The sequence below is a fragment of the Hippocampus zosterae genome, chromosome 5 (assembly GCF_025434085.1).
Source record: "Hippocampus zosterae strain Florida chromosome 5, ASM2543408v3, whole genome shotgun sequence".
Taxonomy (NCBI): Eukaryota; Metazoa; Chordata; class Actinopteri; order Syngnathiformes; family Syngnathidae; genus Hippocampus; species Hippocampus zosterae.
Window position 1 is genome coordinate 12,535,113 of NC_067455.1, and position 21,116 is coordinate 12,556,228.

At 42.3% G+C, this 21,116-nt stretch overlaps 3 protein-coding genes across 12 annotated transcripts; 2 read left to right on the forward strand and 1 right to left on the reverse strand.

Moving 5' to 3' along the window:
• The first annotated feature begins 53 nt into the window (after nt 1-53).
• On the forward strand, nt 54-6,405 carry smg9 (SMG9 nonsense mediated mRNA decay factor). The gene is made up of 13 exons (XM_052065484.1): nt 54-557; nt 629-703; nt 1,237-1,471; nt 1,551-1,648; nt 1,725-1,837; nt 2,940-3,051; nt 3,563-3,658; nt 3,750-3,835; nt 4,674-4,780; nt 4,865-4,972; nt 5,194-5,319; nt 5,395-5,542; nt 6,231-6,405. Exons 1-13 carry the CDS (start codon nt 411-413, stop codon nt 6,307-6,309), a joined length of 1,530 nt encoding a protein of 509 aa, XP_051921444.1. The 5' UTR covers nt 54-410; the 3' UTR covers nt 6,310-6,405.
• A 139-nt stretch (nt 6,406-6,544) lies between these two features.
• LOC127600768 (phospholipase A2 inhibitor gamma subunit B-like) lies at nt 6,545-10,557 on the forward strand. Its single transcript, XM_052065559.1, has 6 exons — nt 6,545-7,374; nt 7,461-7,620; nt 7,707-7,826; nt 8,100-8,246; nt 9,673-9,783; nt 9,861-10,557. The coding sequence occupies exons 2-6, from the start codon at nt 7,575-7,577 to the stop codon at nt 10,073-10,075; spliced, it is 639 nt and encodes a 212-aa protein (XP_051921519.1). The 5' UTR covers nt 6,545-7,374; nt 7,461-7,574; the 3' UTR covers nt 10,076-10,557.
• On the reverse strand, nt 10,427-19,903 carry LOC127600751 (myelin-associated glycoprotein-like). 10 transcript variants are annotated; one of them, XM_052065510.1, is made up of 11 exons: nt 19,758-19,903; nt 19,363-19,440; nt 18,882-19,274; nt 17,759-18,058; nt 16,620-16,719; nt 16,497-16,529; nt 16,388-16,423; nt 15,136-15,171; nt 14,985-15,050; nt 14,368-14,395; nt 10,427-10,657 (listed from the first exon to the last, which is right to left on the reverse strand). In XM_052065510.1, the coding sequence occupies exons 2-11, from the start codon at nt 19,406-19,408 to the stop codon at nt 10,595-10,597; spliced, it is 1,101 nt and encodes a 366-aa protein (XP_051921470.1). In that variant the 5' UTR covers nt 19,409-19,440; nt 19,758-19,903; the 3' UTR covers nt 10,427-10,594. The 10 variants fall into 10 exon arrangements, 9 of the variants coding, with proteins under 9 accessions (XP_051921470.1, XP_051921469.1, XP_051921471.1 ...); XM_052065509.1 differs by having other exon boundaries at nt 15,136-15,174; XM_052065511.1 differs by having other exon boundaries at nt 15,136-15,174; nt 16,497-16,554.
• Nucleotides 19,904-21,116: the final 1,213 nt, after the last annotated feature.

Consider the following 21,116-nt stretch of genomic DNA (forward strand, 5'->3'; position numbering starts at 1 on the left):
TGTCGGAACAACCGATGTTCCAAAATGTTTCACAACGTCAACATTCAGTACACACATGTACGCTTAATGTGTAATGCCAGCGGCGCCTCCTTGTGAAAGCTATTAAAGGACACTTTAGCCCGAAAACGATTAACGTTTAAATTAATCTGAGTGTCACAAATACTAAGCGTGGCTTTTTGTTTATTGTTTGGTGATGCTTTTTTATGTCCTCACAAAATCTTTCGCAAGAGTTTTGGTTATTCATATGTTTGGCGGGACTCCGTTTATTATTGTGGAGACATATAGGGGACACAGAAAGTTGACTTGATCTCGCTTCTAGGTAAAGTAGGTGGCGCTCACTAGCTGTCTGGGAAATTGCTTATTACGAGTAGCTGCTTATTGAATTGATTACCAGTCAGTGTGTGACAAGCATGTCAGAATCAGGCCACAGTCAGCCTGGCATATATGGACCGGGGCGTCGGAGACGGCGACGTCGTGGCGACCGGGACATTGGACCTGCAGGCCAGAACCTGTCCGGTCCCAGTCGGGATCGAGAATACCAACCGCGGGAACGAAGGGTAACGCTTAACGGTAACACCAGTTATTCCGACGTCCTCCGTGTGACTCATTTGGTTGTTATTGTTTTCAGGACGGAAGTGAGGAACCACAAGGTCCTCTGATTCAGAAGACTCCCATCATTCTGGCCAAGCCCCCCGGGGAGAGGGTATTCTATTTATTCACAAATGAACCTCTTTATCAAACAAGTACCTGTACACTAACCTATACCATCAGTAATTCCCAACCACTTTGTTGTCTGGGGTCATCTGGTGCTGCGGGAGATTATACAATGACACTTAAGTAGTCCAAAAAGAATTTTTGATGACGACATATATGCAGTATCGATTTCATCTACTTACAAGAACGTTGTTTAGTTTGGCAGAAGGTCCAATTAATCTTACTGTTAAATGTATTGATGGATGTTGACTGCAAAATATGCATTTGGATCATCTAAATTGGTGATGCAATTCGTGAATGGATAAAAATGAGATTTGGTTTGGTATGAGATTTGGTTATAATCACAATTTAGCAAGCCTTCTTGTGGCGACTTATCCCTAAGCCACTGCGCAAATTAGTCTGTTGCGTGACATTCATTACCTCTCAATGTTTCTGTCAAACAAGATAGCATTTGAAATCGTCAATGCTATAAATATCTTTCATCTTTTCACTGATTTGTTTCCTTTTTGGACATTTTTGAAGGCCAAGCCATTACAGAGTACGGTTGTCAGCGCAGCTCCAGTTCTTGACAAGCCGATCATGCTCATGAAGGCTCGGGACGACACGGTGAAACCGACCACTCCTCCAGAAGCGACGCCTCAGTCTACCGGTCCCGGACCCTCCAAAGTGGAGAGGGAAGGCCAGCGACCCACCCAGCCTGTCTACCAGATCCAGAACCGAGGAATGGGTGCCTCTGCAACAAGCAGCGCTGTGGATCGTGAGTTACCATTGATTTCCATCTTAAAAGCGCAGAGAAGATTCACAGATTAATTCCAAATATAATGATCTGATTGCAGCCTTGGTCGGCCAATCTAAACTCATCCCACCAGAGAAGATGAAGCACAGCATCAAGCTGGTGGATGAGCAGTTGAATTGGTGTGACAGTGCCATGGAGGTGAAATCATCAGCGCATAGACTTTTCTTTCATGCCTAAGCATTCAGGAGTTTACATGTTGTATTATGATGTGCAGTACCTGCGGGACCAAACTGATATGCTGGTGGTGGGAGTCATTGGCCTGCAGGGAACTGGGAAATCAACTGTCATGTCTTTGCTGTCAGCCAACACCCCTGAAGAAGACCAAAGGTAAAGAAAAGCAACAAGCATATGCTTTTGTTGATATAAACAAAAGTGTTTGTTGATAGCCCTGTGTTTACCATGTATAATAAATACATTTTCAACAAGAATTTGGATGAATGTTAAGTGGGCAGCAATGAATCATCCTTTTTGTATATTGGCGGAGAATGTCAGAAAACAGGAAATTCTTGTACTTCTTAGCTCTTAAATTTATCTATGCCTTCGTTCCACTTTTGGAATGATGGCACACTCTTTCAACATATGCTGGCGTCGTGGTTGAACCTACCTGCTCTTGTCTAGTACACACCAAGAGCTCCTTTTTATATTAGTGCATTCATGCAACATTTGAAACCTGCATGCTTGTGTTACTGGGCGTGAGTTTCTTAAATATACAAAGGAATCCAGCTAGTTTCCCAGGTGAGAACGGTGGCGCAATGGATTCAAACTACCCTGATCACATCACCACTGGATTAAACATGTTCCCACGCAGCACCCTTCAATAGCCATTCAAGTGTAAAGGAGAGAGAAAAGAATGCGAGATGTTGGTAAGGTAGTTTGCGGTTAAAAAAATTCCCCCCAAAACAATTATAACAAACACATTTGCAATTGGTCAAAAATTTGCAATCATTTGTACAGGGTGACCCTGAAGTCTGGACACAGGCAAAAATGCGCATTTTCAACAGTATTTTGATCTATCTGATCTGATTTCTAAAATTTGTGTAGTTAGGTTGATGCGCTCTGCATGATTGATATGAATTAAGAGTCCATCAATTGTCCAAATTTTGGGGACCTGCTCTTTCTTGGGAGTCAAAGTCGGCTTCCTCTGACATTTCAAAAATATTGTCCTTATTTTTTTTAAATGAAGACCTATTGTCCTAAGGTGTGAATGTGAGTGGTCATTTGTTATTCCCCGCATGTGACTGCTGAACAGTATGTGGTGTACACTGCCAGTAGCACAAAGTCAGCTGGGATCGACTAATGAGGACAAGGGCAAAAGGAAATGCATGGATGATTTTTTTTTTTAGGTTTTACACAAAATGTTTTCAGTGGATGTGAAGCTCATCGAAAGTACATGAATGTTTGAGAAGAACGTGGTCGTTGGTGTGCACAGGGGTTACGCATTCAGAGCGCAGACTCAAGAGATGAAGGAGCGAGGTGGAAACCAGAGCACAGGAATTGACTTCTTCATCACGCAGGAGAGGATCATCTTCTTGGACACCCAGGTGGGGAATCAAAAAAGTGGAAGTACAGTGGAACGTTGGAGTGTGAAACAAAGTTACCAGCTCTGTAATCAAACAACACAAAATCGAATACAATTACTCGGCTTTTGATGTGACCGTGTTGCTTTTGAAACATTTTAATAGATATCATTTAAGCGTAAAAAAAAAATTGTGTTACTTGTCTGTGAAATAGAATGTCAGATATTTTTTTACCTCACAATTTGAAATACAGAAACCCCAAAATCAAATTCACTTGAAATAAAATACAATGAAAGAGCCCTGAGTAACAAACTCAAGTTAATCGATAAAATTGATTCGTCGCTCAACCTTACAGAGAATATTACAAATTTCGATTAAAAAAAAAAGACATTCCCGTCACTCTCACAAGATGTGGGAAGTGGTGGAACCACATCTCATGTTGTGTGTGCTTTCAATGTTTCCTCATATTATTGATGTCAACTTCTGAGTCATTTTGGTGTGACAGGCATTGAAAAAGTGTGTTCTGTTCCCCCAGCCAATGCTCAGCCCCTCTATTCTGGACCACCTCATCAACAATGATCGCAAGTTGCCCCCGGAATACAATCTCCCTTACACCTATGTGGAGATGCAGGTTAGAGGCCGCAAAGTGCTAAAAATATTGTCTGTACCTGGAGACAATGAGGCAGTTCTGAATTAACTTCCTCCTATTAACCTCTGTACAGTCTCTTCAGATTGCCTCCTTCCTGTTTACAGTGTGCCACGTGGTCATTGTGGTTCAAGATTGGTTCACTGACTTAAACCTCTACAGGTGGGTACTTGTTGATTCAAGACCTCTCGGCGGTGAAAATGAAAATAAACTGGATAGTGACACAGGGAGGCAATAACAAAAACCTTACCCGGTCCTCCCTCAGGAATGTTGGGCATTTCTTCTTATATTGTGAGAGGATATTTGTCTTCTGCTCTTTCATAAGATCAGTAATGTCGTTCTCACCGTTGGTCTCAAGGGTAGACACACATGGACAAATCCAAGCTTGTTGAGAACAACTTGCACTGCACCTACAAACTGGTGCGATCAGTCAGTTGCCTCGTCCGCTGTGCGATTGTCCAGAAAAGGATTCACGTGGTGGGAGATTATGTTGTTGTGCATGAGTCAAGCAACAACAAGCTGCTTGAAGCTTGAACTTTAGTGCTAAAAATCAGAAAATATGCCTCGCCTTTTGAGAGGACTGCCTCAATCGGCTGAATATCTGCGATAACTACCGCTATCACGTTGTAACTAATGTGTCAGCCGAATTTGATCTTTGATCAGTTAAAGAAACAGTCCCAATGCTAATATAATTTAGTTAGTTACATCGGCCAGCAATACTGACTCTTAAGAGTGATATCACATAGAGGCTGCAGTTTGTTCAGAAAAAAGTTACTATATCCACTGATGCGCATTTGAAGCAGTGCAGCCCAAGGAAATGCCACAAAATGAATACAAAGTTGGGAGGGGGGATCTATTTCATGGAACAAATATTAGAATTTTGATGACAAACGTAGGTCAGTGCTTCTGAAGGGAAGGCCTGGCACTGATTTTTCACCACTGGTAAAAATCTAAGCATACAGTGATGATTTTTTTTTTCGGGGGTTTGGGGGGGTGTTAGGTTTCTTCAAACGGCTGAAATGTTGAAACCTTCCACGCCGTCTGCAAGCCACGACAGCACGGGGTCGTCTGGTAGTGAGGACGGCGCAGAGTACTATCCACACATAGGTGGGACTTCTTCACTCGCTCATCCACCCACCTTTTTTAATGACTTGCAGTAACAATAATAATAAACTCCTCTCCTGCTTCCAGTGTTCCTCCAGAATAAGAGCAGGCGTGAGGACTTCTGCCCAAGGAATCTGAAAGACATGCATATGGTGGTGGACAAATTAATGGCCCACTCTCACCTCAAATACAAAGGTCTGTTGTTCTTCTCATTTCACATTACCGCACCTTGTTAAAGCTGCCCTTATTGTTAGTACTATTAAAGTGGAATGAAAGCAAAATGCATGCCCGAATTACTCAGAGGTTTTGCAAGATTTACAAAAGATTTTGCAGATTCAACACAAGAGTTTCCAATGCATGAGTTTTGATTACCAAACAAATGACACATGAAGATTCATGTAATGGTATGTTTTTAGGTTCAGTGTCCATGCTGGACTGCAATATTTTCCCTGGTCTTGGCCAGAACTATATGACAACTGAAGTCAACATGTTCCTGCTCCCCATGCAGGACATTGACAGTGAGGATAATCTCACTAAAGCTGGTCAGACAGACAAAAGCCGTCAACTTTAAAAACTCAGCTTTTTGTGCGTTGAACTCACCGGTGTACTTTGTTTAGGATCCACAATGACGTATCCCCTCTTCTCCTTGCTCCCGGGTTACAAGGGACACCCTTCCTTCTCCACCATGATCTCCAAGCTGCGCAGCCAAATACTGGCCATGCCCCGGTGTCAGCTGTCACACACCATCCTCACTGAAAAGAACTGGTATGTTAACACTGCTGCTTGTAATGTGGGCAATTGGTGGTGTATGTATATGTATATACTGCTAAAAAAAAGATAAAGGGAAACACTTTGAATTTAATTGCGCTGTTTCAGTGTTCCCTTTATTTTGTGTGAGTGTGTGTGTGTGTGTGTATGTGTGTGCGCGCGTATCACACCTCTTGACAATTTAGTGTGTTTAAAGTTTAATCATTTAAGATAAGAATAACAACCCTGCCCAATTTCTTGGGTTTGTTTATAGGGCACAAAATACTGTTGTAAGCACGTTTTTCCTGACAGGCAAATATTCCCCCCCCCACCCCCCCCAAAAAAAGGTAGTCTTGCATTTGTTTTACTCGAATTGCGAAATGTATTTTGAAACAAAAGATCTATTCGCTGAAAACCTCACCTCCTTGGTTTATGTGCTCTTTCTGACATGGTGGTAGAACAGCACTTTATTTTCCAGAATGCTTTCCAGCTGATATGTGATGAGTTTCTCTGAATTGCATAATTTCGTTCCAATTCCTGTAGTTCAAATTCAATTCACCATCCTGTGAGGTGGAGTTCAATTCAAATTTAAATGAATCTATTTTAATTGAATTCTGAAATTTAGAATTTTGCCCCACCCTGCCATGTAGACAGAGATGCAACAACAGTACAAGTCTCCACCGTGTTTTTGTTTCCATTTCTACAGGTTTCACTATGCCGCTCGAATCTGGGATGGTGTCAAAAAGTCCTCCGCCCTCTCTGAATACAGCCGCTTGCTGGGCTAGAAGTGGCGTCCTCATGCTTTTCCAGAGCACCATGCCACAGAAGGACTCCGAAACGAGAGACATGGTTTTGAAAAGTTTGTAGGCGGGGGGGGGGGGGGGGGGGGGGGTGGAATGATGGGCTGCCACTGGCTCAGGATGACATCACCATTTAGAGATGCTTGTCAGGTTACCTGTACTGTACCTTGTTTCCCAGGGAAATCTGCGCAGTTCAGCTGTGGGAGCTGCGCCCTGCACCACAGGGTGGGAAAGACTGAAAAGCAGTTGTGCGGACATGTTTACACATGATAAAACGTCCGTTATTGACCCGTGAGACAGTTTGACTGCGCTGTTGTAGTTGAGCAGCCGGTGCAAGACTTCTCTCATAAAAGCCGTTTGTGAATGTGATTTGTGAATGAAATTTCACTTCAAATGTATTAATGTTGGAAAAAAAAAATAACTGCAGCTGCAACAAAGTGCTGTACATAAGATTGAAGATAAAACCAAATAAATTTGAAAGCAGTAAGAATTTTCTTTTGTCATTCAAATATTTAAATGCGCCGTTGACATTGGGAACGGGAGTTTTGTTGCTTTTGATTGCACAGTTTACATGTTGTGCGAAGTTGTGGTTGAGAGAGGGGAAGAAGTCTAATATCTCCACTGACCAGTGTGACAGTGCTGGGATGATGAAATTATGATCAGAACTTTAACGGCATTGTGAAAACATAATGGCATTGAAGGAAATATTTGAAACCGCCTGCCTTTTTTTTAATAGGTTTTTGTACTATACTTGCTGATCGTAATGCACTCATATGTCTGTAGAAAGGGGAGTCGCAGATGCATTTTTCTACTAATATGAAAAAGACGCTACAATGCAAAGTGTCTGCAACATTTACTGGGGGGGGGGGGGGGTCAATGAAAACCATATCTTTGTTTTGAGCTACTGCAGGGGTGAAGGTTGGCATTGCTTGTAGCCCAAACTTTACTAGGTAGAGCAACAACACTGTCCTTGTGCCATTGTGTGAGAAAATGCTAATTTAATTTGGGATTCTGGACATCTTGAGTGACTAGATCTAGTATTTCTACCAGGTGAGTAAAAAAAAAAATCCTGAATAAAAAAAACAAGCTGCAAATGATTGTGTGGCAATAAATGTGGATTACAATTTTTTTTCAAGTGAAGAGGAGGATGGATGGGAGTGGCCTCAGGATAAAACACTCCTTCTGGAAGGACCTGATCACATATGGGATAACAAACCCAATGAAAAGTCACTTGTTGGCCATCACGCACAATGCATCACCGACTGCTCCTCCTTGTGATTTTACTCCTTCCTGAAGGCAAGTTTGTGTGTATATCTGTCTGTGTTTAATGTAATAGATTACTGGACGCAATGTAAAATTTTGGCATTTCCTTTGTTTCCCAGCCTATACGCTGAAGTGTTATGAATGTGCAGCAGGAAGCTCAGCCACCTGCATCGACACAACAAAAGAATGCCCCCCAATGGTGACTCATTGTAGCGCACTCAGAATCATCATGCATTCAGGTACTGAATATTAGGACCACCGAGCATGTGAGTTTATGCAGTGGTGGGCCAGCAGGGCCTTCTCGGCTGACCCAAACACCATCAGAAGCCCTGATCTACATTTACAACCTAAATTCTAATACTTTCTCTCATGCAATTGAAATAATGTATTCCCAACTGACCATTCAGTTCGTAATGTCTCTCTTGGCTGCACTGCTTCCATTGTGTGTGTGTTGATGTCTTGCTCACTTTGGTTGTGGGCGAAACGCCTGTGCACTTTTTTTTTTTCCGTAGGCGAGTCAGTGATTGCAGACATCAATGGGAAAAGCTGCAGCTTCTCTGCACAGTGTGCACAAGCCTCAGTCAATTTTGGAAAGACCAGGACCGTACTCACCAACGAGTGTTGCACTACAGACTTGTGCAACAGCCTTCCTGCACCGGGTAACACGTTTATGTGACTGGAGCTTTTTTGTCTTTGTAAAATGTAGCATGAGTCAGATGCCACATGCTGTTTTAGTGAAAAAGGAAATGAAAATTGAGTGGAGAGCTATTTTTCACAATTCTGAAACAAATGTCGGCTCTGAGAACTCTGGGGAGAGTCCACGGTGTCCTCAGTTTGGTGAGCAAACGTGATAAGATGGTCTTGTGGTTCTTTACATATCTTTAAGTTTTTTTGGTTGTAAATGCTTTTAAACGGGGATGGCGCTACACCGAGGCTAGGTTCAAAATCTGCCTAGCTCTAGTTAATCCCCACCAGCATTTTATTTGAATATACTGGTAATATACAGTATACAGGTATATATACAGTATATTTACAAATTGCTATCTCACCCCCCTATTTAGCACCAGCAGAGAAGAAAAATCCTGGAGCCGTCCCTGCTTATAAATGTTGTACTTTTAATTGTGTGAAGCCCATTCAGTTACCTTCTGGATGAAAGGTGCAATATAAATAAAGCTATCACGCCTTGACTCATTAGAGAATAGCAAATTGTGTCGCAAGTACGGAAACGCTGAAGAGTTGGATAGGTTCAGTCAAAAGTTTAGGGTCACAGTTCATTTCAAAATTCCACCGGAGAGCCCACCTTTCTGTGATTAACGTCTGTCTCCTTCAAACGTCCATCCTGTGACTCCATCTGAAACGGAACGTTTACCCACATTGGGCTGAGTTGCTGGACAGTGTCATCCCTCCCTGAAAAAGCAGGATGGACTGGAACCTATCCCTTCACTGGCTCCTTCCACATTTTAGAGTTCTTTTTAAGATTCTATTTGTTTTATTCTTTAAATGGTCTCACACCACCTTACCTCTCCAAGCTCATCTGCCCCTGTGCATCAGGGGCAAAGGATCGAGCCTTTTCTGTTGCTGGCCCCTCTCATCTTAAAACTCATTTTTATTCTTTGGCATTTGACTCAGCATGAGACTTGATTTTTAGTTTTACCATTTTTGTTCTTTCTATTATTTGTTGTTGTATGAATTATTTTTGCTCCATGTCACCTTGTGTACAGCGGTGGTTGTTTTAACCCTTTCAGCGACAGCGGTTACAACAGTGGACAGCTTATCATGTTATCAGTGTACGGGGTGCATGATAGGGTTAGCGCGCTCTACAAATACAGTTGAGTTGAATTGAATGGACATTTGGCAAAAGGACTGGTCGCCAGCCAATCACAGATCATATATATATATATATATATATATATATATATATATATATATATATATATATATATATATATAAAAACAACCGTTCACACTCACATTGACTTGGTCGCCGAGTGGAAATTCAATCCAAGTTACCTGCATTGAAGTCAGGCGAGTAAACCACTATCCCATCAGTGCCGCACAGTACAACTCGCTGATTTTATCTTACAGACTACAGCAAGACCAGGCCCAGCGGTAGAAAATGCTTCACTTGTAATGGGCTACAGTGCACTAGTACTGTGGAATGTCAAGGCAATGAGTACCATTGCATCTCCACAACAGGTAACCGTCCTGCAAAGCTGCCCTTCTCTCTGCAAGTGGTACACATGGATGCCCACAAGTATGACTTTGTTTCTCAGTGGAGATCAAGGGCCAAAGGACAACCATGAAGGGCTGTGCCTCCAAGCAAATGTGCACCAATACCGAACAACTGGAAGGGCTTGCTGGAACCCGAATCAGCTGCTGTGAGGGCGACTATTGCAACGGCGGCAGTAGACCAAGAGCCAGCCTCCTTCTCTTGGGAGCACCACTGCTGTTTCTCATTGTTTTGCCTTATCACGCAGGCCTATTCTGAGAAGAGCCTGTCCTGTTTAAAACTGCTGAATGAAACTTTGCTTCATGCTGCAGCTCAGTTTCAAGGTGTTTCAGATTCCCAGGCAGTTGTTTGCCATGAGGTCATTGAACTTCCAGTGGACAGGATGAGTAACTGTGAAAAACGATAACACTGAATGTAACACACCTTCTCCCCATTCTTTTCTTTACTTTCAAATGTGGGAAAGCTTCACACGAGAGAAATGTTGACTTTGCAGTTGCTGCTCCTTCTTTCCGCTCGGCAATGCGTAGCAACTCACACTTTAGCATATGATGCGTTCAATGACAACTGGAATTTAAAAAAAAAAATCACACCTAGACTAGGATTTAGACATTTTCACGTAGGTGTTTCTGTTTATTTGAACATATGGTTGTATCTCCTTCACTTTCTAAGTCATTGTTTTCCTGAACATATACAGTTAAAGCAAACAATTGAAATATTGCAATATATTTCACTTGACAAATGACTGCAATGCATATTGATGTTTGTGAGCTGTTGAATTCAGCACTTCCTGTGCACGTTGAGATATGCTGTGTTCTCGTAATCATCAGCATCGGAAGTGTCCTGCGAGCGGGTTAAGAGAAGTTACTAAGGACAGTCGTTAAAGGGGAAGTCAGATGAAAATCTTGCTTTAAAATATTTTCTACGCGGCCACAGTTGTCAAAACACAGCATTCTGATGTGTGTGTGTGTGTGTGTGTGTGTGTATATATATATATATATATATATATATATATATATATATATATATATATATATATATATATATATATATATATATAATTTAATTATATAGCGGCTGGATAGCTCAGTTGGTAAGGCATCGGTTTGGCATACGGGAGACGGTGGTTCGAATCACGCTTGGGGCAAAAATGAGCACATAACACCATCCAGTGTGGGTCCTTGGGCAAGATCCTTCACGTTAATGCCTACCTCATACAATGATGAGAGACAATAAAACGAATGATATGCCGGCTCAACAAGGTCTGCGTCAGGTGCTGGGGAACCAGAGCACCTTGATGAAAAATGGGCTACTGGAACAAAGCGGAGATGGGCGGGAGGCGATAACATGGCTCTGTTGGACTGCTACTATTCCAGCAACCCTAGTCAGAGGGGTTACATGCAGAGAATGTGGGCTAAATGGTTACTTCGAAACCCACAGTCACGGTTGACCACGAAACAACTAGTAGCTCAGTGTTCCAACATCCACAAACGGCAACTGCTGTCACAACTTGAGATTGATGAGGTACAACGCAGGTTCCATGGCGAAGGGCCCCAGGCTGCCAGATCAGAGGAGGAGGTCATACAAGAGATTGGGAGGCAAGCCCCAATGAATGCAGATGATGAGATTGGGTGGCCAGCCCCAATGAATGAAATGCTGAGCGAGGCAGCAACTGACCTGAAAGCTAAGATCATGGCGAGAATGAAAGCTGGGCAACCTAGAAACCGATTACAACGGCTATGTGAAGTCTCATAGAAAGTGTGAATGCAGCACTGAGGGCGATCCCTACCGTAACGATCACAGAAACCAATGAGCTGATATACGCTTCAGCATCAGTAATCCTGGAGACTCTGGGCTGTAAGAGCAACCATGGAAGCCATGAGATACGTTACCCACCATGGAAAAGACGGTTGGAGGCTAAGATCAAGGCGGCCCGGAAAGATGTGAGTCAATTGACAGAGGCCCAGAGAGGTGTGATGAAAAGGCCGATAACCGAGAGGTACATCCAGATGACCATACCTGAAGCACTCGAAACTGCCAAACAAAGGCTCCAAGCCTTGTCCAGTCGCCTAAAGCGGTACACGAAAGAGAATGAGGCCAGACGAATAAACAGGCTGTTCGCAACACAACCTGCGAAAGTGTACGCTCAGTGGCAGGGTCCTAACAACAGAGCTGACCCACCAAGACTGGAAACTGAAAGGCATATGGGAGAAGGCGGTTGCACATAACAGCAGTGCACAATGGCGAACTCGATGAGGATGTGGAAAACCACACTTGAAGCCAATGGCAAGCCACTTACCCAAGTGTCCATCAAATGTGGCATATACCAAGGTGATGCACTCTCCCCACTGCTGTTCTGGCTGAGAGAGGAGCACAGCAACCTCCCTGAACAGAACCCAGTTACCATAACAGTGGCAGACATACAGGAAAGAGTCTCAGATATGAAGAACCTGACAGCACCAGGCCCGGACATGGTCCACACCTACTGGCTAAAGAAACTCACAGCACTCCATGAGCGCCTAGCAGTACAAATGAACCAGCTGCTGAGGGATGGGACTCACCCAGAATGGCTAACCGAAGGGCGAACGATCCTGATCATGAAGGATCCCTCAAAGGGTGCAGTTCCATCCAACTATCGGCCAATAACCTGTCTCTCCACAACATGGAAGCTCATGTCAGGCATCATTGCGGCTAAGATAAGTGGACACATGGATCAATACATGAGCGAAGCACAGAAGGGCATTGGTAGAGATACTAGAGGAGCCAAACATCAACTCCTGGTTGACAGAACAGTCGCACAAGACTGCAGGTCCCGACGTACCAACCTGTGCACAGCTTGGATTGATTACAAGAAAGCCTATGACTCGATGCCACATACATGGATCACTGAATGCTTGGAGTTGTATAAGGTGAACAGGACCCTAAGAGCCTTTGTTGCGAACTCGATGAGGATGTGGAAAACCACACTTGAAGCCAATGGCAAGCCACTTACCCAAGTGTCCATCAAATGTGGCATATACCAAGGTGATGCACTCTCCCCACTGCTGTTCTGCATAGGACTGAACCCCCTAAGCCAAGTAATCACCAAGACAGGCTATGGATACCGCCTCAGAAACGGAGCTACAATCAGTCACCTCCTCTACATGGATGACATAAAGCTGTATGCTAAGAGCGAAAGGGACATAGATTCCCTGATCCACACAACCAGGATCTACAGCAGCGACATCGGGATGTCATTCGGGCTTGAGAAATGTAGTCGGATGGTGACTCAGAGAGGAAAGGTAGTCCGCACTGAAGGGGTCTCACTCCCAGAAGGAACAATAGCAGACATTGAGGACAGCTACAAGTACCTTGGTATACCACAAGCCAATGGCAACCTCGAACTGGCAACAAGGAAAGCGGCTACGGCCAAATACCTCCAGCGAGTGAGGCAAGTCCTAAGAAGCCAGCTCAATGGCAAGAATAAGACCCGGGCAATAAACAGCTATGCCTTGCCAGTGATCAGATACCCTGCAGGAATAATAAGGTGGCCAAAGGAAGAGATTCAGACCACAGACGTTAAGACCCGAAAGCTCCTAACCATGCATGGAGGGTTCCATCCCAAATCCATCTGTGCGGAGTATGGACTGGAAACCCCAAGGTCAAAATGGGAAACACCTCCGAAGGTGGTGGAGAATGACAGAGCGAAGATCCTGTGGGACTTCCAGATCCAGACTGACAAGATGGTAATGGCGAACCAACCAGATATCGTGATCATAGATAAAGGGCAGAGGAAAGCCGTTGTAGTGGATGTAGCAGTCCCAAGTGATGGAAACATCAGGAAGAAGGAACATGAGAAACTCGAGAAATACCAAGGGCTCAGAGAGGAGCTGGAGAGAGCCTGGAAGGTAAAGGTGACAGTCGTGCCTGTGGTGGTCGGAGCACTCGGGGCAGTGACCCCCAAACTAGATGAGTGGTTGCAACAGATCCCTGGAACAACATCGGACATCTCAGTCCAGAAATGTGCAGTGCTGGGAACAGCAAGGATACTGCGCAGAACCCTCAAGCTTCCTGGCCTCTGGTAGAGGGCCCGAGCTGAATGAGGGACGGACACCACCCGAGGGGTGAGATGAGGATTTATATATATATATATAATGTGTGTGTGTGTGTGTGTGTGTGTGTGTGTGTGTGTGTGTGTGTGTGTGTGTGTGTGTGTGTGTATGGAATATGAATTAAGCAGCAAGAGGGGCGGCCGTTTTGTCACTTGCTGTCGACGGAAAATGACATCACAATTGCTCAAAGCTCAGGAAACGACCAATCAGGGCTCAGGTTGGGAACGTCACACCACCAAACTGAGAAAACCGGTGAGCCGTGGTTAGTCGTTTCCTCAGCCCAGAGCAATCATGATGTCACGTTCAGTTGACAGCCATCAGATGAATAAAAACGGGTGGATTTTGCCACTTAATTCTATTGATCAGAAGACCGTATTTAGACGAGTGAGGCCACATAGAACATGTGTAAGTAAAATGTTTGAGTTTTAAGGCCTGTGGAATAATTAGGAGTCAGGCTCTTACCGGTTTGTAATTGGAAGTTCCGGGCTGGCTGAGGAAGATGAAGGAAAAAAAAGAAAACATTAGAAACAAATAGTTCTTTAGTTTGTACCAAAGGGTCTTAGTTTCCCCCTCAAAAGGGAACAAATCTATATATGTGTCATTCATGAAAATTATTTTTAATATGATGTTTATCCTTTAAAACTTCTCACTGGAAAAGAGTAAGAATGTAATTTTTTTTCTTTTTATAGCCATAATAACACGGTGTTATTTCCATGACATCAAAAGAAAGGGAATCTGGATAAAGCTATAATAGTAGAGAAAAACTAACATTATTAAAGTTGCTTGAATTTTTTAAAATCCTGTTTGTCACTAATATTGCGACTTCATTGGCAGCATAACAGCTTTTTTTGTAATTTATGAAATATGACTTAATTTGTTATTGTCATATCCCAACTTCATTCATGCAATTTCAGTTCATTTTACGTGAACCACGTAATATTAGAAGGAAAATAATTGTGACTTTATTCTCACAACATTGCCACTTCATAAAAATCATGATACAAATCTAATATTGCAACGTTATCCTTGAATAACTCGCTTTTGATTCTTTGTGATGAGGCCTGAGTGCAGGTCGGTACCTTTTTGGAAATGGTCGAGGATTTTTGCAGAACTTCTGTCCAGCTCCAGATGTCAAAGTGCTTGGTCTGCGTGGATCCCATTTACAAAATGTCATGTTTACTGTCGGACTGACTGACTTTGAGTACCTTTCTGTCCGTTCGACCCACTTACAAATGATTCAGCTCCATCATGTTCTCTCTCGGTCTCCTGCTATGAAGCATGTTGTGAATAATACATAGAGCAATCTTTCACTTGACTGCAGCTCTTACAGTAAATATCTAGAATCAGATCTGGATGCAGGTGCATCTCAATAAATTTGAATATCGTGGACGGTTTCATTTATTTTTGGTAGTTCAATTCAAAAAGTGAAACTCATATGTGTAGATACACAGTGGGAAATATATCCATCCATCCATCCATCCATTTTCTAATCCGCTTTATCCCCACAAGGGTCGAGGGGGGTGCTGGAGCCTATCCCAGCCGTCTTCGGACAGTAAGCTGGAGACACCCTGAATCGGTTGCCAGCCAATTGCAGGGCACACACTCACATCTTGGGACAATTTAGAGCAGTGGTCACCAACATGGTGCCCGCGGGCACCAGGTAGCCCGTGAAGACCACTTGAGTAGCCCGCCAGTGCCTGGACATTGTGATTTGCTAGTAGAAATTATGATTTAAAAATGCAAACATTGGCAGTACTGTGAGACATTTCGAAACACGATCAAAGTCTGACAATTTAAATCATCAAGTATTAAAAATAACACATCCTCATATTATTGAAGGTATTTTGGACAAATATGTTATTTCAGACGTGTATCAATTTGGTAGCCCTTCACACAATCGGTACACATGAAGTTGCTCTCACCCTCAAAAATGTTGGTGACACCTGATTTAGAGTGTTCAAACAATCTGCCATGCATGTTTTTGGAATGGCGGAGGAAACCAGAGTACCCGGAGAAAACCCACGCAGGCACTATACATCCCTGTCAAATTTAGCCTTGCTTAAATATCTCCACCAATAGACTCTTTCAATGATTTTGCCAAAAGAAATTCATTTAAGAATATTTAAAGTTGAACTGGTGCAGCTGTCAATTCATTTGAATTTTTTGGGGTGAAAAACCCCAAGAAAACAGTTTTAAATATGCCATCAGCTCAGAATAGAGAACAGACACTATTCAAATGAAGCATATCTATAAATATATAGAAAAATAGCTGCACTTCCTTTCTGCTCAGTCGGGACTGTACACAAGTAGGCCCGATGGTTTATTCGTGTGCGTGTGTGTGTGTGTGTGTGTGTGTGTGTGTGTGTGTGTGTTGCCTTTGGTTAGCTTACCCTAGTTCCAAACGATCCGATCGAGGCCTGAAAATGAAATGAATTTGATGACACGTTCATGGACAAGTCCCGATGAAGCTCAAGTTTCTCACCTGCGACGAGACAACCTTGAAAGCCGGTCGCGCATGCTAAACGACAAAAACAATGGAAATCCTCAGACGTATCGTGCGGCGCTATCAAGGCATTCTCATCAGCACTCACCTGGATTGACCTTGAAGTTCTGAAATGCGTTTCCTTGAGTAGAAAGCAGATCAAAGTTCTTAATAAAATAAAGACCGTTAATCCATCAGATTGCTCCTGGAAGATGTTTCTCAAATGACTCACTTGTATTTTTTCACCATGACGATGCAGAGTCCTCCGAAGAGCACAGTGATCCCAACTGCTACCATTGAAGGAATGATGATGTGGTGATGGTTTTCGGTGCCTGAAAAAAACCCCAAATGTTCAAGTTTACTTTCCGATACAAAAGACAATCGGCATGCTATATAAACAGAAAATAAGACATTTTGAAATCCAAATACACTCAAATGATTTGACTCTATTGTCCGTAAATGTAATTTGTTACATTTACGAAGGCTGAAGGCTACAAATGTTCAAGTGGTTTTCAAGAAACCAACAAAACAAGAACAACTAAAAGCACTTTTCAGCTAATATTACAAGTGGATTATAATATTCAATACACACGGAGACTCACACATAGATAATAGTGTAATATTGAACAGTGCACATTTAAGTAGCTTATGAGCAATTAACCTCGCTTACCACGGTATGCTAATCAGCAAAAAGTTTTATTCTGCTCTGTACACCCATTGATCATTGGCAGAGATTAAACCTACTCAGTCGATGCCTGAATTGTATTATTTGCTTTCTTTATATCTGGCTCTCTAACATTCGTCCTGCTGTTAATATTCAATCAAAATGATTTCCTTTTCACGCCTTCATATATCACATTTTAAATCCTAGTTTTTAATCCTTATTTTTTAAACTTTAAATCATTTTTAAGTGCATATTGTTAATATTATTGTTATTACTCCATAATTTTGCATTCCCACAGTAAACAGCAGTTTACTGCATCTTTGCACTTGCTTATCAACATTTCATTGTACTGTCAATTAAACCTGTTTCTACTGTAATATAAGACTGCATGCATTTGAGGGAAAAAAATTACTTTTATAGTAACACATACTGTAAGTATTAGAGTTTTTTTTTGAAATTGTCATCATTGTGTTCCTTTAAATTGAAATCACCGGTGTCGGGGAACACCATATAAAAGCTTGGCTAAGGTGCCACAGTGGGTTGGGCTGGCTGTGGCGCAACCTGCCAAAATTCAGCAGTGATGTCATTTGGAAAATTTTGTTTTTAAACTCAATCAAATCAAAGTTTCAGGAAACAGTTTGTAGTCCAACCTATTAATCGACAATCTGACTTGTCTACGCTTTCAGTGAAAGCATCTATTCACTCACGTTTGACAAACAAGGTGAACTTGTCAGAGGATGACATCCCTCCGTAAAAGCTGGCCTTGCAAGTGACTTCACTGTGGTCGTCCTTCGCCTCAGGAATGATGATGAGGATGGACTGAGCCTCCCAAAACCCACTGTGTATCTCCTTGATGACGGTGGTGACTTCGTGTGCATTGCCCCTGCTCCATGTCAGCGAGGGCCCGTGGGTGGGGCAAGTGTAGGTCACTGAGCAGACCACGGTGTAAGGAAGTCCTTCGTATGCTATGTTTGCATGCAGGGTCAATGTCGGTTTTGGAGGGGCAGCTGTGAACATCATTCAAACAGTTAAATAACACATAATTCAGCAGTATGCGCTAATACTGATGATTAGGGATGGGCATTTGACTAAACTAGATTATTTATCTATCAATCTTTTGGGGTATTGCTGAAAATGATCGGCGAAAATGACCGGCGGCTATGTAACGACATAGCCACCTGTTTGTCTGGGTGTGCTCTTCTTTACTATTATCGATATTTTTCATGGACGGGGTGTCACGTAATGGTGCTGGTGGAGGACCCCAAAAAGCAGTCAAGAGGGAGGAGCAGGGTTTAGTTCAAGAAAACTAAATCCAGAACAAACAAAGTCCTGGAAACAACAAGAATCCAAAGTAACAAACAAAAAACGATGGCATAAGCAAAACACAAACAGAAACAGAAACAGTGACAGGAAAAATAACCCGACACTGAGTGAGCAGACATCAAGTCTTTTAAAGTGACAACTAACGACACAATGACCAACAGGTGTGCAACTGCAGGCAGCGCCTTACAGTGCCACCTGTTGGACACAAACAGATCCATGACACGGGGTTGGCGCAAGGAAGATTTTGCCATTCGCTGTCGATATGTATCTACAATCTGATGACACTTCAGAAACGATTGTCGAATTATCCTGTTTAACGCTTAATCCACAAGCACAATATTGATAACAGTAACACATTTTGACTAATGCTGGCAAATACAATATAATTTTTGCTTTCACATTTTGGGGCGTTTGGTCTCCCTCAACACTTTGTTCCACATAATTCAAATTGGAATTCTGGTTTTATGCCCATCCCTAATATGGACCAAAAAGTCCTTGCTGACTTACGTAGCATTTTCATCTTGACGCAGTCCTCAACAAAGGAGAATTTGTCAGGGCTGGGTGTATCGCCTTCTGTTGGCGCTAATTCAATGCGGAAACAGAAAGGTCCATTGTCATAGTCTTTGATTTGTGTCATCTCCAAGCTGCAGTTCCCCTGACCCAACTGCCCCAACAATCGAGTGCGATCTCGAAAGCTGGCTAAGATATTTGTCTCATCCTGATGGTATATGCGTTGGTCATGTTGCGTTTGAAGATGCCAGATCCCTCGAAGTCTGGAGCTGGGGAGTTGTTCTTTCGGATGGCTGAATGAGCAGGGTAACACCACACAGGAAGTTACCAGGGCGTCAATGCGCTTTACAACAGTGGCCTTCCATTCGCCACTCATAGTACCTTGACAACCTGAAAGAGAAAATGTTCAAAATGATGGCGATATGTGTCACTGATTAAAAAAAAGAATACGATTGTAAACAACAGAAGACTCTGTTACCTGCTATGAGCACATACAACACCATCAGCCTTCTCTGAATATTCATGCTTCTTCAATTTGATACAGCTGCAACAATTTCTGTGAAGAAGAGACATTTTACCTCGCAAAATACATCATGTTTTAAAATATGTGTCTCTTTATAGTTGTGAGTTGTATTTTTCTATTCGAAAAATTTCTATTCAATTATGTGATTTTTTTTTTGATAGCAGCTATGACATTCTGCTTCATTGATTGAGGCGTAAACCATTTCCTTGCCATCTGTTTCATGTTTGAGTCATTGCACCAACTTCACATTTCTTGTGTTTAATTTCATACTGTCTGACACATCCAGTGTGTACTAAAAATTGAAATGTGAATTTGTCATTAAATGTATGGAAAATATTTCACGTTCTTACCTGCTGGAGCTTCTGCTTGGCTGATCAATTAATTTGGATTTACAAAAAAAACCAAGCAAAAAAATAAATAAATTAAAAAAAAACAATGAAATAGAATTATGCTCTTTTTCCAAACCAAAATGAACATATGAGCTGCAGGTGAAAATCTCAAGGAGGGTTTTAAACATTAGAAGTGCAGAGAGAAGTAATAATGCAAATGAAAGGGCGGTCTCAATACTTGGGCAAAAGTCCGAGCTCCTTCTTGTCTTAATACAGCGGAACTATAGTTTAGGCAATGATAGCTCCATAAACGACACTAGATATTGTTAGTTAATAAACGTGTCCGTTTTCTAAGTTTTGTGTGTGTGTGTTGTGTTGTGTGTGTGTATATATATATATATGTGTCATATATATATATATATATATATATATATATATATATATATATATATATACACACACACACACACACACACACACACACTGTACCTGTATATAAGCTGTCGATGAACCAGCTTACCTGAAAGGTTTTGCATACAAAGCAAATCTTACCGTGGAGATGACATTTCCTCTTTAAAATTGATTGTGTGTTCCTGTTCCGGATTGAGTGGCTGTGTTAGTAACAGTGAAAATTTATCACTCAGAGCCATTAATCAGCAGTGATCAACCTGTATTGTTCTCGCCATGATTAATCCTAAATCCCCTCAATCAGATGCCATTAATAGCAGGCACACTTTAAAATGAGGAGCGGAAACAACTCCAGGTTCAGTGTTGGAACATTAAGGCCAGTGAGTAAAGACCTCTTCTGGTAATCCTACTTCCTTGAACATGTAATTGCTGAATATGCTCTTTTTTTTCTTTTTTGGGCTAATACTCTCTTCAAGAACCTTTCTTGTGATGGGTAACCTGGCATCCTTCAGCTTCATCAACCCAGGTCCAGGGAGACTATCTTGGGGACGGCCCAAAGAAGATACCGTCAAGCTGGAGGATTTCTTGACCCAATGTGACGAAGATCTCTGGAGCGTCAAACAAAAACAAAGACTCTCTGTGAAAAACCTCCCGTTGACAGAGAGTGTTCGTTATGTCCACCTGGCTCTGCAGGAGCAAGACAATTGTTATCCAAATGGCAGTGGAATGCTGAACCCTGCTTTTGTGGGGGAGCTGTGATCAGCTCCAATTTGGAAGAGACACTCTAGTATTTGAGTTTTGTCAGGAAAAGGACAGGAAATGGGGCAAAATGGCAAATTGGGGTTCATCTTTGTTTGTTTGTTTGTTTATTTGTTTCAGTGTATTGTTCTGATAAACTGCAATATATGCTTTGAAGGAGCAAGGCCTTCCTGTTTGTGTGTAATGTGAGAAGAGGAAATCCTGTCATGATGA